Source organism: Salvelinus fontinalis, chromosome 4, assembly GCF_029448725.1.
Source record: "Salvelinus fontinalis isolate EN_2023a chromosome 4, ASM2944872v1, whole genome shotgun sequence".
In the NCBI taxonomy this organism is placed as follows: Eukaryota; Metazoa; Chordata; class Actinopteri; order Salmoniformes; family Salmonidae; genus Salvelinus; species Salvelinus fontinalis.
Window position 1 is genome coordinate 86,006,656 of NC_074668.1, and position 19,841 is coordinate 86,026,496.

A 19,841-nucleotide genomic window follows, 5' to 3' on the forward strand; every position below is an offset into this window, starting at 1 on the left:
TCCTCCCACTATACTACAACCACTATGTAGGTCCTGATCAATATATATCCTGATCAATATATCCTCCCACTATACTACAGCCACTATGTAGATGTTACCATATCAAGCCAGCTAGATATTAAACAGAGGATATGGCTGTTACCATGCTTTATACTAGACACAGGAAATGGCTGTTACCATGCTTTATACTAGACACAGGAAATGGCTGTTACCATGCTTTATACTAGACAGAGGAAATGGCTGTTACCATGCTTTATACTAGACAGAGGAAATGGCTGTTACCATGCTTTATACTAGACAGAGGAAATGGCTGTTACCATGCTTTATACTAGACAGAGGAAATGGCTGTTACCATGCTTTATACTAGACAGAGGAAATGGCTGTTACCATGCTTTATACTAGACAGAGGAAATGGCTGTTACCGTGCTTTATACTAGACAGAGGAAATGGCTGTTACCATGCTTTATACTAGACAGAGGAAATGGCTGTTACCATGCTTTATACTAGACAGAGGAAATGACTGTTACCATGCTTTATACTAGACAGAGGAAATGGCTGTTACCATGCTTTATACTAGACAGAGGAAATGGCTGTTACCATGCTTTATACTAGACAGAGGAAATGGCTGTTACCATGCTTTATACTAGACAGAGGAAATGGCTGTTACCATGCTTTATACTAGACAGAGGAAATGGCTGTTACCATGCTTTATACTAGACAGAGGAAATGGCTGTTACCATGCTTTATACTAGACAGAGGAAATGGCTGTTACCGTGCTTTATACTAGACAGAGGAAATGGCTGTTACCATGCTTTATACTAGACAGAGGAAATGGCTGTTACCATGCTTTATACTAGACAGAGGAAATGGCTGTTACCATGCTTTATACTAGACAGAGGAAATGGCTGTTACCATGCTTTATACTAGACAGAGGAAATGGCTGTTACCGTGCTTTATACTAGACAGAGGAAATGGCTGTTACCATGCTTTATACTAGACAGAGGAAATGGCTGTTACCATGCTTTATACTAGACAGAGGAAATGACTGTTACCATGCTTTATACTAGACAGAGGAAATGGCTGTTACCATACTTTATACTAGACAGAGGAAATGACTGTTACCATACTTTATACTAGACAGAGGAAATGGCTGTTACCGTGATTTATACTAGACAGAGGAAATGACTGTTACCGTGATTTATACTAGACAGAGGAAATGGCTGTTACCATGCTTTATACTAGACAGAGGAAATGGCTGTTACCATGCTTTATACTAGACAGAGGAAATGGCTGTTACCGTGATTTATACTAGACAGAGGAAATGGCTGTTACCATGCTTTATACTAGACAGAGGAAATGGCTGTTACCATGCTTTATACTAGACAGAGGAAATGGCTGTTACCATGCTTTATACTAGACAGAGGAAATGGCTGTTACCATGCTTTATACTAGACAGAGGAAATGGCTGTTACCATGCTTTATACTAGACAGAGGAAATGGCTGTTACCGTGATTTATACTAGACAGAGGAAATGGCTGTTACCATGCTTTATACTAGACAGAGGAAATGACTGTTACCATGCTTTATACTAGACAGAGGAAATGGCTGTTACCATACTTTATACTAGACAGAGGAAATGGCTGTTACCATGCTTTATACTAGACAGAGGAAATGGCTGTTACCATGCTTTATACTAGACAGAGGAAATGACTGTTACCATGCTTTATACTAGACAGAGGAAATGGCTGTTACCATGCTTTATACTAGACAGAGGAAATGGCTGTTACCATGCTTTATACTAGACAGAGGAAATGGCTGTTACCGTGATTTATACTAGACAGAGGAAATGGCTGTTACCATGCTTTATACTAGACAGAGGAAATGACTGTTACCATGCTTTATACTAGACAGAGGAAATGGCTGTTACCATGCTTTATACTAGACAGAGGAAATGGCTGTTACCATGCTTTATACTAGACAGAGGAAATGACTGTTACCATACTTTATACTAGACAGAGGAAATGGCTGTTACCATGCTTTATACTAGACAGAGGAAATGGCTGTTACCATGCTTTATACTAGACAGAGGAAATGGCTGTTACCATGCTTTATACTAGACAGAGGAAATGGCTGTTACCATGCTTTATACTAGACAGAGGAAATGGCTGTTACCGTGATTTATACTAGACAGAGGAAATGGCTGTTACCGTGCTTTATACTAGACAGAGGAAATGGCTGTTACCATGCTTTATACTAGACAGAGGAAATGACTGTTACCATACTTTATACTAGACAGAGGAAATGACTGTTACCATGCTTTATACTAGACAGAGGAAATGGCTGTTACCGTGATTTATACTAGACAGAGGAAATGGCTGTTACCATACTTTATACTAGACAGAGGAAATGGCTGTTACCATACTTTATACTAGACAGAGGAAATGACTGTTACCATGCTTTATACTAGACAGAGGAAATGACTGTTACCATACTTTATACTAGACAGAGGAAATGACTGTTACCATGCTTTATACTAGACAGAGGAAATGGCTGTTACCGTGATTTATACTAGACAGAGGAAATGGCTGTTACCATGCTTTATACTAGACAGAGGAAATGACTGTTACCATGCTTTATACTAGACAGGGGAAATGGCTGTTACCATGCTTTATACTAGACAGAGGAAATGGCTGTTACCATGCTTTATACTAGACAGAGGAAATGGCTGTTACCGTGCTTTATACTAGACACAGGAAATGGCTGTTACCATGCTTTATACTAGACAGAGGAAATGGCTGTTACCATGCTTTATACTAGACACAGGAAATGGCTGTTACCATGCTTTATACTAGACAGAGGAAATGGCTGTTACCATGCTTTATACTAGACAGAGGAAATGGCTGTTACCGTGCTTTATACTAGACAGAGGAAATGGCTGTTACCATGCTTTATACTAGACAGAGGAAATGGCTGTTACCATGCTTTATACTAGACAGAGGAAATGACTGTTACCATGCTTTATACTAGACAGAGGAAATGGCTGTTACCATGCTTTATACTAGACAGAGGAAATGGCTGTTACCATGCTTTATACTAGACAGAGGAAATGGCTGCTACCATGCTTTATACTAGACAGAGGAAATGGCTGTTACCGTGATTTATACTAGACAGAGGAAATGGCTGCTACCATGCTTTATACTAGACAGAGGAAATGGCTGTTACCATACTTTATACTAGACAGGGGAAATGGCTGTTACCATGCTTTATACTAGACAGAGGAAATGGCTGTTACCATACTTTATACTAGACAGGGGAAATGGCTGTTACCATACTTTATACTAGACAGAGGAAATGACTGTTACCGTGCTTTATACTAGACAGAGGAAATGGCTGTTACCATGCTTTATACTAGACAGGGGAAATGGCTGTTACCATGCTTTATACTAGACAGAGGAAATGACATGGGAAATCATCATTGTTTGTTCACTACTCCCACCCAAATGACATAACATCCTATCAGGAACCACACAATGGAAAAACATAAATGAAAGAATATGACACAGCCTACAACTGAAATATAATGATTACACTGTAAATGTCAAATACAATGATTTAGTTAACACGTTTAATTACAGACAATTACTAAGCCAAATTATTTATGTATCTTCTGTGGAAATAAAGTTTGGCCATTGAAGACTAAGTGTTAATGAATTACCACGGTGTAAATGAAAGGGGTATGGATTACAGCAACTGTGTGAAGCACAATTTAAATATCATTTATAAAACATAGCACTTTGTATCTGTTTCTATGGTTAAGATAACGACTTCCAAATCATACCAAATGACTCTCCATAACACTTTTCTTTCCAATGCAGACATAGTTTTTCAGTACAGCAGGCCTTGTAGTCCTGTCAGAACATATAACGTTAAGCTATTGAGGTTTTTCACGCCGTTCCACAAATTAAATTAATGATCTCTGTTATAACCTCACAACATAGAGCATGTTACTATTAACTACCAGCCCAACCACCAACACCATCATGTCTATAACATCACAACATAGAACATGTTACTATTAACTACCAGCCCAACCACCAACACCATCATGTCTATAACCTCACAACATAGAACATGTTACTATTAACTACCAGCCCAACCACCAACACCATCATGTCTATAACCTCACAACATAGAACATGTTACTATTAACTACCAGCCCAACACCATCATGTCTATAACCTCACAACATAGAACATGTTACTATTAACTACCAGCCCAACACCATCATGTCTATAACCTCACAACATAGAACATGTTACTATTAACTACCAGCCCAACCACCAACACCATCATGTCTATAACATCACAACATAGAACATGTTACTATTAACTACCAGCCCAACACCATCATGTCTATAACCTCACAACATAGAACATGTTACTATTAACTACCAGCCCAACCACCAACACCATCATGTCTATAACATCACAACATAGAACATGTTACTATTAACTACCAGCCCAACACCATCATGTCTATAACCTCACAACATAGAACATGTTACTATTAACTACCAGCCCAACCACCAACACCATCATGTCTATAACCTCACAACATAGAACATGTTACTATTAACTACCAGCCCAACCACCAACACCATCATGTCTATAACATCACAACATAGAGCATGTTACTATTAACTACCAGCCCAGCCACCAACACCATCATGTCTATAACATCACAACATAGAACATGTTACTATTAACTACCAGCCCAACCACCAACACCATCATGTCTATAACCTCACAACATAGAACATGTTACTATTAACTACCAGCCCAACACCATCATGTCTATAACCTCACAACATAGAACATGTTACTATTAACTACCAGCCCAACCACCAACACCATCATGTCTATAACCTCACAACATAGAACATGTTACTATTAACTACCAGCCCAACACCATCATGTCTATAACCTCACAACATACAACATGTTACTATTAACTACCAGCCCAACACCATCATGTCTATAACCTCACAACATAGAACATGTTACTATTAACTACCAGCCCAACCACCAACACCATCATGTCTATAACCTCACAACATAGAACATGTTACTATTAACTACCAGCCCAACACCATCATGTCTATAACCTCACAACATAGAACATGTTACTATTAACTACCAGCCCAACACCATCATGTCTATAACCTCACAACATAGAACATGTTACTATTAACTACCAGCCCAACCACCAACACCATCATGTCTATAACATCACAACATAGAACATGTTACTATTAACTACCAGCCCAACACCATCATGTCTATAACCTCACAACATAGAACATGTTACTATTAACTACCAGCCCAACCACCAACACCATCATGTCTATAACCTCACAACATAGAACATGTTACTATTAACTACCAGCCCAACCACCAACACCATCATGTCTATAACATCACAACATAGAGCATGTTACTATTAACTACCAGCCCAGCCACCAACACCATCATGTCTATAACATCACAACATAGAACATGTTACTATTAACTACCAGCCCAACCACCAACACCATCATGTCTATAACCTCACAACATAGAACATGTTACTATTAACTACCAGCCCAACACCATCATGTCTATAACCTCACAACATAGAACATGTTACTATTAACTACCAGCCCAACCACCAACACCATCATGTCTATAACCTCACAACATAGAACATGTTACTATTAACTACCAGCCCAACACCATCATGTCTATAACCTCACAACATACAACATGTTACTATTAACTACCAGCCCAACACCATCATGTCTATAACCTCACAACATAGAACATGTTACTATTAACTACCAGCCCAACCACCAACACCATCATGTCTATAACATCACAACATAGAGCATGTTACTATTAACTACCAGCCCAACACCATCATGTCTATAACCTCACAACATAGAACATGTTACTATTAACTACCAGCCCAACACCATCATGTCTATAACATCACAACATAGAACATGTTACTATTAACTACCAGCCCAACACCATCATGTCTATAACCTCACAACATAGAACATGTTACTATTAACTACCAGCCCAACACCATCATGTCTATAACCTCACAACATAGAACATGTTACTATTAACTACCAGCCCAACACCATCATGTCTATAACCTCACAACATAGAACATGTTACTATTAACTACCAGCCCAACCACCAACACCATCATGTCTATAACCTCACAACATAGAACATGTTACTATTAACTACCAGCCCAGCCACCAACACCATCATGTCTATAACATCACAACATAGAGCATGTTACTATTAACTACCAGCCCAACCACCAACACCATCATGTCTATAACCTCACAACATAGAACATGTTACTATTAACTACCAGCCCAACCACCAACACCATCATGTCTATAACATCACAACATAGAACATGTTACTATTAACTACCAGCCCAGCACCATCATGTCTATAACCTCACAACATAGAACATGTTACTATTAACTACCAGCCCAACACCATCATGTCTATAACATCACAACATAGAACATGTTACTATTAACTACCAGCCCAGCCACCAACACCATCATGTCTATAACATCACAACATAGAGCATGTTACTATTAACTACCAGCCCAACACCATCATGTCTATAACCTCACAACATAGAACATGTTACTATTAACTACCAGCCCAACACCATCATGTCTATAACCTCACAACATAGAACATGTTACTATTAACTACCAGCCCAACCACCAACACCATCATGTCTATAACCTCACAACATAGAACATGTTACTATTAACTACCAGCCCAACACCATCATGTCTATAACATCACAACATAGAACATGTTACTATTAACTACCAGCCCAACCACCAACACCATCATGTCTATAACCTCACAACATAGAGCATGTTACTATTAACTACCAGCCCAACCACCAACACCATCATGTCTATAACCTCACAACATAGAACATGTTACTATTAACTACCAGCCCAACCACCAACACCATCATGTCTATAACCTCACAACATAGAACATGTTACTATTAACTACCAGCCCAACACCATCATGTCTATAACCTCACAACATAGAACATGTTACTATTAACTACCAGCCCAACCACCAACACCATCATGTCTATAACCTCACAACATAGAACATGTTACTATTAACTACCAGCCCAGCACCATCATGTCTATAACCTCACAACATAGAACATGTTACTATTAACTACCAGCCCAACCACCAACACCATCATGTCTATAACCTCACAACATAGAACATGTTACTATTAACTACCAGCCCAACCACCAACACCATCATGTCTATAACCTCACAACATAGAACATGTTACTATTAACTACCAGCCCAACACCATCATGTCTATAACATCACAACATAGAACATGTTACTATTAACTACCAGCCCAACACCATCATGTCTATAACCTCACAACATAGAACATGTTACTATTAACTACCAGCCCAACCACCAACACCATCATGTCTATAACATCACAACATAGAACATGTTACTATTAACTACCAGCCCAACCACCAACACCATCATGTCTATAACCTCACAACATAGAACATGTTACTATTAACTACCAGCCCAACACCATCATGTCTATAACCTCACAACATAGAACATGTTACTATTAACTACCAGCCCAACCACCAACACCATCATGTCTATAACCTCACAACATAGAACATGTTACTATTAACTACCAGCCCAACCACCAACACCATCATGTCTATAACCTCACAACATAGAACATGTTACTATTAACTACCAGCCCAGCACCATCATGTCTATAACCTCACAACATAGAACATGTTACTATTAACTACCAGCCCAGCACCATCATGTCTATAACCTCACAACATAGAACATGTTACTATTAACTACCAGCCCAACACCATCATGTCTATAACATCACAACATAGAACATGTTACTATTAACTACCAGCCCAACACCATCATGTCTATAACCTCACAACATAGAACATGTTACTATTAACTACCAGCCCAACCACCAACACCATCATGTCTATAACCTCACAACATAGAACATGTTACTATTAACTACCAGCCCAACCACCAACACCATCATGTCTATAACCTCACAACATAGAACATGTTACTATTAACTACCAGCCCAACACCATCACCATCATGTCTATAACCTCACAACATAGAACATGTTACTATTAACTACCAGCCCAACACCATCATGTCTATAACCTCACAACATAGAACATGTTACTATTAACTACCAGCCCAACCACCAACACCATCATGTCTATAACCTCACAACATACAACATGTTACTATTAACTACCAGCCCAACCACCATCATGTCTATAACATCACAACATAGAACATGTTACTATTAACTACCAGCCCAACACCATCATGTCTATAACCTCACAACATAGAACATGTTACTATTAACTACCAGCCCAACCACCAACACCATCATGTCTATAACATCACAACATAGAACATGTTACTATTAACTACCAGCCCAACCACCAACACCATCATGTCTATAACCTCACAACATAGAACATGTTACTATTAACTACCAGCCCAACCACCATCATGTCTATAACATCACAACATAGAACATGTTACTATTAACTACCAGCCCAGCCACCAACACCATCATGTCTATAACCTCACAACATAGAACATGTTACTATTAACTACCAGCCCAACCACCAACACCATCATGTCTATAACCTCACAACATAGAACATGTTACTATTAACTACCAGCCCAACCACCAACACCATCATGTCTATAACCTCACAACATAGAACATGTTACTATTAACTACCAGCCCAACCACCAACACCATCATGTCTATAACATCACAACATAGAACATGTTACTATTAACTACCAGCCCAACCAGCAGCATACCACCCTGCCAGCAGCATACCACCCTGCATACCACTGCTGGCTTGCTTCTGAAGCTAAGCAGGGTTGGTCCTGGTCAGTCCCTGGATGGGAGACCAGATGCTGCTGGAAGTGGTGTTGGAGAGCCAGTAGGAGGCACTCTTCCTCTGGTCTAAAAAAATTAAAAAAATAACCCAATGCCCCAGGGCAGTGATTGGGGACACTGCCCTGTGTAGGGTGCCGTCTTTCGGATGGGACGTTAAACGGGTGTCCTGACTCTCTGAGGTCACTAAAAATCCCATGGCACTTATCGTAAGAGTAGGGGTGTTAACCCCGGTGTCCTGGCTAAATTCCCAATCTGGCCCTCAAACCATCATGGTCACCTAATAATCCCCAGTTTACAATTGGCTCATTCATCCCCCTCCTCTCCCCTGTAACTATTCCCCAGGTCGTTGCTGCAAATGAGAACGTGTTCTCAGTCAACTTACCTGGTAAAATAAAAATAAAATAATAAAAATAAAAAACCACAACACCATCATGTCTATAACCTCATTTTGTTTAACTTTTAAATAACTTTATTAGAATAGGATAGAATTTGATTCAAAATACAATACAATCGCAATTTACTTTCAAATGTTATGTAGCCTACAGTTCAATAATTTTTCCCTCGAACCTCTTGATAAGAAATTGCATTTTTTTTATTAGGACAAATAAAATAATTAATGAATTTCCATGAATTGGAAACTAAAAATGTATCCTACACCAGGATGTTTCCATTCAAACAACGTAGGGTAGGCTACATTGCCATAGTAGATTTTCCGTGGTAAACAAGGAGATGAAATACCTTATTTCAGTTGTAGATAAATTGCCCGGCCTCCTGAGTGGCGCTGTGGTCTAAGGCTCTGCATCACAAAGCTGTTAGCTGTTACCACCAGAGATTCTGGGTTAGAGTCCAGGCTCTGTCGCAGCCGGCCGCGACCGGGAGGCCCATGGGGCGGCGCACAATTGGCCCAGCGTCATCCGGGTTAGGGGAGGGTTTGGCCGGCAGGGATGTCCTTGTCCCATCGTGCACTAGCGACTCCTGTGGGCGGCCGGGCGCATTGCACACTGACACGGTCACCAGGTGTACGGTGTTTCCTCCGACACATTGGTGCGGCTGTCTACCGGGTTAAGTGGGCATTGTGTCAAGAAGCAGTGTGGCTTGGTTGGGTTGTGTTTCGGAGGACGCACTGCTCTGGACTTACGCCTCTCCCAAGTCCGTACGGGAGTTGCCGCGATGAGACAAGACTAACTACCAATTGGATACCACGAAAGTGGAGAGAAAAAGAGGGAAAACATTATTTTAAATAAATTGCCCATTGTCAGGTAAAATTGCCGTACTAATATGTTCCGAAGATAATTCCCACCAGAAGGCGAAATAATTGTAAAAAATGTTGGTTGCAATGAGGATGGAAACATAACCCTGACATCTGTCTTAGTGAGTGGTTCGGGGGTGGCCAATGCTGGTTGCAATTGAGGCAACCAGCATTGCCTCAATTGACCTCAGGTGAATTTAGCATCATAGTATTGATGGTTTACCGAGAGATCAGCTGGCCATAATATAGTGGCCAGTCTTCATTGCAATATTGCTCATTATGGTTGTGTGTGTGTGTCTGTTTGTCTGTGTGTGTGTGTGTGCGCAGGTTTTGTCTCTCTGAGACGAGTTGTCCTCAGGAAGACCACTTTCCGCCCAATCTGTGTGTGAAGGTGAACGGGAAGCCATGCAACCTCCCGGTAAGAAACACAACTCCACACACTGTACAGTACTGCTGGTTACACACTGTACAGTACTGCTGGTTACACACTGTACAGTACTGCTAGTTACACACTGTACAGTACTGCTGGTTACACACTGTACAGTACTGCTAGTTACACACTGTACAGTACTGCTAGTTACACACTGTACAGTACTGCTGGTTACACACTGTACAGTACTGCTAGTTACACACTGTACAGTACTGCTAGTTACACACTGTACAGTACTGCTAGTTACACACTGTACAGTACTGCTAGTTACACACTGTACAGTACTGCTGGTTACACACTGTACAGTACTGCTAGTTACACACTGTACAGTACTGATAGTCACACACTGTACAGTACTGCTGGTTACACACTGTACAGTACTGCTAGTTACACACTGTACAGTACTGCTAGTTACACACTGTACAGTACTGCTAGTTACACACTGTACAGTACTGCTAGTTACACACTGTACAGTACTGCTAGTTACACACTGTACAGTACTGCTAGTTACACACTGTACAGTACTGCTAGTTACACACTGTACAGTACTGCTAGTTACACACTGTACAGTACTGCTAGTTACACACTGTACAGTACTGCTAGTTACACACTGTACAGTACTGCTGGTTACACACTGTACAGTACTGCTGGTTACACACTGTACAGTACTGCTGGTTACACACTGTACAGTACTGCTAGTTACACATTGTACAGTACTGCTAGTTACACACTGTACAGTACTGCCGGTTACACACTGTACAGTACTGCCGGTTACACACTGTACAGTACTGCCAGTTACACATTGTACAGTACTGCTAGTTACACACTGTACAGTACTGCCGGTTACACACTGTACAGTACTGCTAGTTACACACTGTACAGTACTGCCAGTTACACACTGTACAGTACTGCCAGTTACACACTGTACAGTACTGCCAGTTACACACTGTACAGTACTGCCAGTTACACACTGTACAGTACTGCCAGTTACACACTGTACAGTACTGCCAGTCACACACTGTACAGTACTGATAGTCACACACTGTACAGTACTGCTGGTTACACACTGTACAGTACTGCCGGTTACACACAAACCATACCTTCAATTGCAATAAACAGTTGATTGAGATGTGGAGTGTGACCTTTCCCCCCTCTCTCTCTCTCCCCTCCTTACCTCTCTCTTTCTCTCTCTCTCCCCTCCTTACCTCTCTCATCCTCCCTTTCTCCCTCCCCTCCTTACCTCTCTCTCTCTCCCTCCTCCCTCTCTCCCTCCCTTTCTCCCTCCCCTCCTTACCTCTCTCCATCTTTCTCCCTCCATCTGTCTCTCTCCCTCTCTCTCTCTCCCTCCTCCCTTTCTCCCTCCCTTTCTCCCTCCCTCCTCTCTCCCTCCCTTTCTCCCTCCCCTCCTTGCCTCTCTCTCCATCTTTCTCCCTCCATCTGTCTCTCTCCCTTCTCCTCTCTCCCTCCCTCTCTCTTCTTCTATCCCTCTCTCCCCTCTCAGGGTTATCTTCCTCCAACGAAAAACGGTGTGGAGCCGAAGCGCCCTAGCCGGCCCATCAACATTACCTCAGTGGTCAGACTATCCACCACAGTCCCCAACACCATCGTGGTGTCTTGGACCTCAGAGGTTGGAAGGGTAAGATATAAGATTGAAGAGATGATACATTTAAAAATCTCTTAATTTTTATTTGATTATTGTCTATTTTAATTGTAAAAAAATATATATATATATGTATTTTTATATTTTTTCTTTAAAAAAAATAGTATTTAAAAATATATATATATATTTTTGATTATTATTGCCCCTTTTTCTACCCAAATTCCTGGTATCCAATTGGTAGTTACAGTCTTGTCCCATCGTTGCAACTCCCGTACGGACTCGGGAGAGGCAAAAGGTCGAGAGCCATGCGTCCTCCGAAACATGACCCCACCTAGCCGCACTGCTTCTTAACACATTGCCCACTTAAGCCGGAAGCAGGCCGCACCAATGTGTCAGAGGAAACACCGTACACCTGGCGACCGTGTCAGCGTGCACTGCACCCGGCCCGCCACAGGGGCTGCTAGAGTGCGATGGAATAAGGACATCCCGGCCAGACAAACCCTCCCCTAACCTGGAGGATGCTGGGCCAATTGAGGCGGTGCACAATTGCGGATCTGTAGACGTCTGCTCCACTCGGGAGGCCAATTTATTTTATGTTTTAAGCACTTAGAATTTACTCCTGTAAGAAACGTGCTGTATAAATAATGTTTGGTTTGATAACAACAATGGGGCAAAAAGACATGAATAAAAGTGCTGTAGAAAAGTGCAGTGATCTGGATGAAAAAGAGAGTGATTTTAACAACCCTACAGCACCTTCTGTGTTTTCAGAGCTACTCTATGGCGGTGTACCTGGTCAAGCAGCAGTCGTCCACAGTACTGTTGCAGAGACTACGGTCCAAAGGCATCAGGAACCCAGACCATTCCAGAGCACTCAGTAAGGGTTGCCAGGACGACACACTATTTACACTGTTAGCAGTGTTAGCACTGTTAGCATGCTGGCTGAACGGGTCCATGACACAAATGTATCTAGCTACATATTTAGTTCTGGCCTGTTTAAACCACGTGTCTTGTTCTGTATTGTCATGGAGCTCTGTACTATATTCCATGTGAAGAGTTCATCTACTGTAGATGGTTGTGCAGGTCTTGTATAGGTTGGTCATGATCCCTGCTTCTTCTTCATGCTGTTCTCTGTCCCTCTGCAGTCAAAGAGAAGCTAACGGCAGATCCAGACAGTGAAATCGCCACCACCAGCCTGCGTGTGTCGCTGCTCTGTCCGGTAAACACACACACTGTCTTAACACCCCTATTACTGTGCTTTACTGTGTGTGTCCCGGCTTGTCTCAATACCCCTATCACCGCTTAACTACTATGTCTGTGGCGTGTGTGTGTGTGTGTGTGTGTCCCGACTTGTCTCAATACCCCTATCACCGCTTAACTACTATGTCTGTGGCGTGTGTGTGTGTGTTTGCAGCTGGGGAAGATGCGTCTGATGATTCCGTGCCGGGCGCTGACGTGTTCCCACCTGCAGTGTTTTGACGCTACGCTGTACATCCAGATGAATGAGAAGAAACCCACCTGGGTTTGTCCCGTCTGTGATCAGAAAGCCCCCTACCAACATCTCATCATTGACGGGTGAGACCCACAACCCTGAACCGGCTCTTAGTGTCTCTCTTTAATACAGAACATAGTGGTCCTACAGGCCTTTCAGAAAGGATTCATGCCCCTTCACTTATTCCACATGTTGTTGTGTTACAGCCTGAATTTAAAATGGATTACATTTAGATTTTAAACACATAATATCCCATAATGTCTAATTGGAAGTATGTTTTTTGAATTTTTTTGTAATTAATATAACATGAAAAGCTGAAATTTCTTGAGTCAGTAAATATTCAAACCCCTTTGTCATGGCAACCCTAAATAAGTTCAGGAGTAAAAATGTGCTTAACAAGTCACATAATAAGTTGCATGGACTCACTCTGTGTACAATAGTAGTGTTTAACATGAATGTCTACCTCATCTCTGTACACCACACAATCAATCATCTGTAAGGTCCCTCAGTTGAGCAGTGAATTTCAAACACAGATTCAACCACAAAGACTAGAGAAGTTTTCCCATGCCTGGCAAAGAACGACACCTATAGGTAGATTGGTAGAAATTAAAAAAGCAGAAATTGAATATCCCTTTGAACATGGTAAAGTTAGTAATTACACTTTGGATGGTGTATCAATACACCCAGTCACTACAGAGATACAGGTGTCCTTTCTAACTCAGTTGTCGGAGAGGAAGGAAACCGCTCAGAGCTTTCACCATGAGGCCAATGGTGACTTTAAAACAGTTACAGAGTTTAATGGCTGTGATAGGAGAAAACTGAGGATGGATCAACAACATTGTCGTTACTCCACAATGCTAAACTAAATGACAGAGTGAAATGAAAGAAGATATAAAAATATTCCAAAACATGCATCCTGTTTGCAACACGGCACTCGAGTAATAATACAAACAATGTTGCAAAGCAATTATATTTTTGTCCTCAATACAAAGTGTTATGTTTGGGGTAAATTCAATACAAAACATTACTGAGTTACCACTCACCATTTAATCAGTCATTATGGACTGGGAGAGTATTTCAGGATAAAAAATAAACCGAATGGCGCTAAACACAGGAACAATCCTAGAGGAAAACCAGGTTGTCTGCTTTCCACCAGAGATGAATTCACATTTCAGTAGGACAAAAACAAGGACAAATCTACACTGGAGTTGCTTAACAAGAAGACAGTGAATGTTCCTGAGTGGCCTAGTTACAGTTTTGACTTAAATCTTCTTGAAAATCTTTGGCAAGACCTGAAAATGGTTGTCAATGATCAAAAACCAAATGACAGAGCTTGAAGAATTTTGAAAATAATAATGGAAAAATGTTGCACAATCCAGGTGTGGAAATCTCTTAGAGACTTACCCAGAAAGACTCTACTGTAATCACTGCCAAAGGAGCTCCTGCAAAGTATTGACTCAGAGGTGTGAATACTTATGTACGTGAGATATTTCTGTATTTCATTTTCAATAAATGTGCAAAAATGTCTAAGAACATGTTTTCACTTTGTCATTCTGGGGTATTGTGATGTCATTCTGGGGTATTGTGATGTCATTCTGGGGTATTGTGATGTCATTATGGGGTATTGTGAGTGTGTATATAGGCGAGGGGGGGAAATCTATTTTGAATTCAGGCTGTAACACAACAAAATGTGGAATAAGTCAAGGGGTATGAATACTTTCTGAAGGCACTGTGTATACTGTATACATCTATGTTATTATACCGTATCACAGGAACTTGCGGCGGGGTCTGCCCCTACAATTTTGTGCAGATTTTCTTAATTTTAGGCTGGAAAGAAGCACATCATCCGGGAACATGCCACTGGCCACTTTATATTCCTCTGGGCTTAGTTTGTTTATTTTCTGTGCCCAGTTTCAGACTTTAATGGTCACATCAGATGGTGACCTGTGGGTTTAAAATGTGTAGCCCAACAATTCTTTACATGGCTCCAGTTGCAACCAACTTATTTTTCTAAACAAATTCAATATTCACCCATAGGGTGACATTTTGGGTGAGCAGCGATCAAAATACAGGAAGTTGAGAATAGTTGATTAGCAGCATGAATTTGTGCTTAGCTGGGGGGTTGTTGAGTTGAACGGTCTGTGGTTGTGTTCTTCAAACATGAAATGGTATTGAATAGTCACAGCCAACCATAGGGCGGGATTCCGCTAGTTGACCTAAAGTATGTACATAAACAACCTTCTCAGTTATACTGTATACAGATCTACTCTATTCAGTTATACTGTATACAGGTCCACTCTATTCAGTTATACTGTATACAGGTCCACTCTATTCAGTTATACTGTATACAGGTCCACTCTATTCAGTTATACTGTATACAGGTCCACTTTATTCAGTTATACTGTATACAGGTCCACTCTATTCAGTTATACTGTATACAGGTCCGCTCTATTCAGTTATACTGTATACAGGTCCACTCTATTCAGTTATACCGTATACAGGGCCACTCGATTTAGTCACTCTATTCAGTTATACCGTATACAGGTCCACTCTATTCAGTTATACTGTATACAGGTCCACTCTATTCAGTTATACCGTATACAGGGCCACTCGATTTAGTCACTCTATTCAGTTATACTGTATACAGGTCCACTCTATTCAGTTATACTGTATACAGGTCAACTCTATTCAGTTATACTGTATACAGTTCCACTATTCAGTTATACTGTATACAGGGCCACTCGATTTAGTCACTCTATTCAGTTATACTGTATACAGGTCCACTCTATTCAGTTATACTGTATACAGGTCCACTCTATTCAGTTATACTGTATACAGGTCCACTCTATTCAGTTATACCGTATACAGGTCCGCTCTATTCAGTTATACTGTATACAGGGCCACTCTATTCAGTTATACTGTATACAGGGCCACTCTATTCAGTTATACTGTATACAGGTCCACTCTATTCAGTTATACCGTATACAGGTCTACTCTATTCAGTTATACCGTATACAGGTCCACTCTATTCAGTTATACTGTATACAGGTCCACTCTATTCAGTTATACTGTATACAGGTCTACTCTATTCAGTTATACCGTATACAGGTCCGCTCTATTCAGTTATACTGTATACAGGGCCACTCGATTCAGTCACTCTATTCAGTTATACCGTATACAGGGCCACTCTCTTCAGTTATACCGTATACAGGTCCGCTCTATTCAGTTATACCGTATACAGGGCCGCCCTATTCAGTTATACTGTATACAGGTCCACTCTATTCAGTTATACTGTATACAGGGCCGCCCTATTCAGTTATACCGTATATAGGGCCGCTCTATTCAGTTATACTGTATACAGGTCCACTCTATTCAGTTATACTGTATACAGGTCCGCTCTATTCAGTTATACCGTATACAGGTCCACTCTATTCAGTTATACTGTATACAGGTCCACTCTATTCAGTTATACTGTATACAGGTCTACTCTATTCAGTTATACCGTATACAGGTCCGCTCTATTCAGTTATACCGTATACAGGGCCACTCGATTCAGTCACTCTATTCAGTTATACCGTATACAGGGCCGCCCTATTCAGTTATACCGTATATAGGGCCGCTCTATTCAGTTATACTGTATACAGGTCCGCTCTATTCAGTTATACCGTATATAGGGCCGCTCTATTCAGTTATACCGTATACAGGGCCACCCTATTCATTCAATCTGTAGTGTATAGATGTATTTACACACACCAAGTAAACAACATGAATCACACTGTACACACAATGACTGTACCACAACATGAATACATTGCATGTACAGTATACCTTCACACTGTTGTTTCTGTGTCTCTGTCTTGTCCAGGTTGTTCATGGAGATCCTGAACAGTTGTGTAGACTGTGATGAGATCCAGTTTAAGGAGGATGGCTACTGGGCCCCCATGAGGACAAAGAAGGAAGTACAGGAGGTCTCGTCAGCCTCCTACAGCAACGGACTGGAAGGTGAGCGAGGCGGTGTGTAAGGGCAGGCTTTTGGTCCAGCCCTGCAGCTTGTAGCGTACCTGATTCCACTACTTTGTTCATTGGACCTTGATTTGTATAAGAATGTGTGTTAGAACAGTGCTGGAACAACAGGCTGCAAACCCAGTGTCTCTCGTTGTGTTAGATGATTTTCTTCTGGCTTATCTTTACACTATATGTCTCATGACTGTTCCACTGTGTTGCCACTTGCTCTAGGCTGGGGTGTGTAATAGGCTATATAAATACATTTGATTGATGTGATTGTTTGCCGTGTCTCTCTCCCCCCAGGCTTGCATCGGTCGGCGGTAGGGGAGCAGAGGAGCTCGTCGTCCCACAACGGGGGCAGCAGTAGGATGAAGGTGGAGGTGATCGACCTAACCCTGGACAGCTCCTCAGAGGACGACGATGATGACCAACCGCCCATCAAGAGGCCCTGCCCCTCCCTGTCCCCCACCTCGCCTCCCATCGTCAACAAGGGGTGAGACCCACCTCCACCAATACACCTCGCACCAATCTCGCCTACCTCACCCCCCTCGCCTCCCTCACCCCTTTCACCCCTCCTTCCCCTCCCGCCCCTCCCTTCCCTCTCGCCCCTCCCTTCCCTCTCGCCCCTCCCTCCCCCCTCTCGCCCCTCCCTTCCCTCTCGCCCCTCCCTTCCCTCTCGCCCCTCCCTTCCCTCTCGCCCCTCCCTTCCCTCTCGCCCCTCATACCCCTTTCTCACCCCTCTCTCTCACCTCCCTCACCCCTTTCACCTCTCCTTCCCCTCCCGCCCCTCCCTTCCCTCTCGCCCCTCCCTTCCCTATCGCCTCTCACCCCTCATACCCCTTTCACATATCTCACCTCTCACCCCTCTCTCTCGCACCTCTCTCGCACCTTAATATTCTCTCTCTCTCTCTGTGTGTCTGTTTGGTTGCAGAGTGTTGAACCTGCACCACCAGGTGTCCCCAGTGAGCCGGACCCCCAGCATGCCGTCTGTGGACACCAGCTACATCCCCCCTGTACCTCCCCTCATCCAGGACTACCGTCCATACTACCACGCCCCAAACCAGCTCACAGGTAACACACACATTACCACAATCACACAACCACAACCACACACATTACCACACACACAACCACACAAATACACGACCACACACAACCACAACCACACAAATACGCAACCACACACACACACACACACACACACAACCACACATACACTTACACAACCACACACACACAACCACACATACACTTACACAACCACACATACACTTACACAACCACACATACACAACCACACACACACACACTTGCACAACCGCACAAACACTTACACAATCACACACATACACATCCACACACACACATACTTACACAACCACATACGCATGCATACACAACCACTCACACACACACACACACTTGCACAACCGCTCAAACCTTACACAATCATACACATCCACACACACACACTTACACAACCACATACACATGCATACACAACCACTCACACACACTTACACAACCACATACACATGCATACACAACCAGTCACACACACACACCAACCTACTACTCCACCACACTGCCTCGACACATTTCTTCAGGAGTGTCTTGAGGGTCTGTGGAGCCCAGAATGTCCCAGTATACAGTAAACACTAACTTGTCTGACTGAGTCAGTTGAACCTGATCACGGTGAATACAATGACTGAACGTTGTGTTTTATTCACAGATCTAAATTTCTTCTCCTTTCTACAAGGGGACAATCATCAGGTATGTTTTATGTGGAACACCCCTGTAGGCCTCCTAAAGGCAACACTATAGCCTCTAAAGACGTCCCGTAGGCCTCCTAAAGGCAACACTATAGCCTCTAAAGACGTCCTGTAGGCTTCCTAAAGGCAACACTATAGCCTCTAAAGACGTCCTGTAGGCCTCCTAAAGGCAACACTATAGCCTCTAAAGACGTCCTGTAGGCTTCCTAAAGGCAACACTATAGCCT

General features: G+C 42.2%; 1 protein-coding gene across 2 annotated transcripts in view; it reads left to right on the forward strand.

Moving 5' to 3' along the window:
- Positions 1-19,841, forward strand: part of LOC129854562 (E3 SUMO-protein ligase PIAS1-like) — a gene marked incomplete at its 5' end in the record, with an annotated part of 38,714 nt that overhangs the window by 15,820 nt on the left and 3,053 nt on the right. The window contains 9 exon segments of one of the 2 annotated variants that reach the window (XM_055921774.1): positions 10,646-10,736; positions 12,250-12,384; positions 13,099-13,222; positions 13,491-13,564; positions 13,760-13,920; positions 17,703-17,839; positions 18,146-18,335; positions 18,774-18,913; positions 19,575-19,615. In XM_055921774.1, the coding sequence (XP_055777749.1) occupies positions 10,646-10,736; positions 12,250-12,384; positions 13,099-13,222; positions 13,491-13,564; positions 13,760-13,920; positions 17,703-17,839; positions 18,146-18,335; positions 18,774-18,913; positions 19,575-19,615 (1,093 nt within the window). 2 annotated transcript variants of the gene reach the window in all.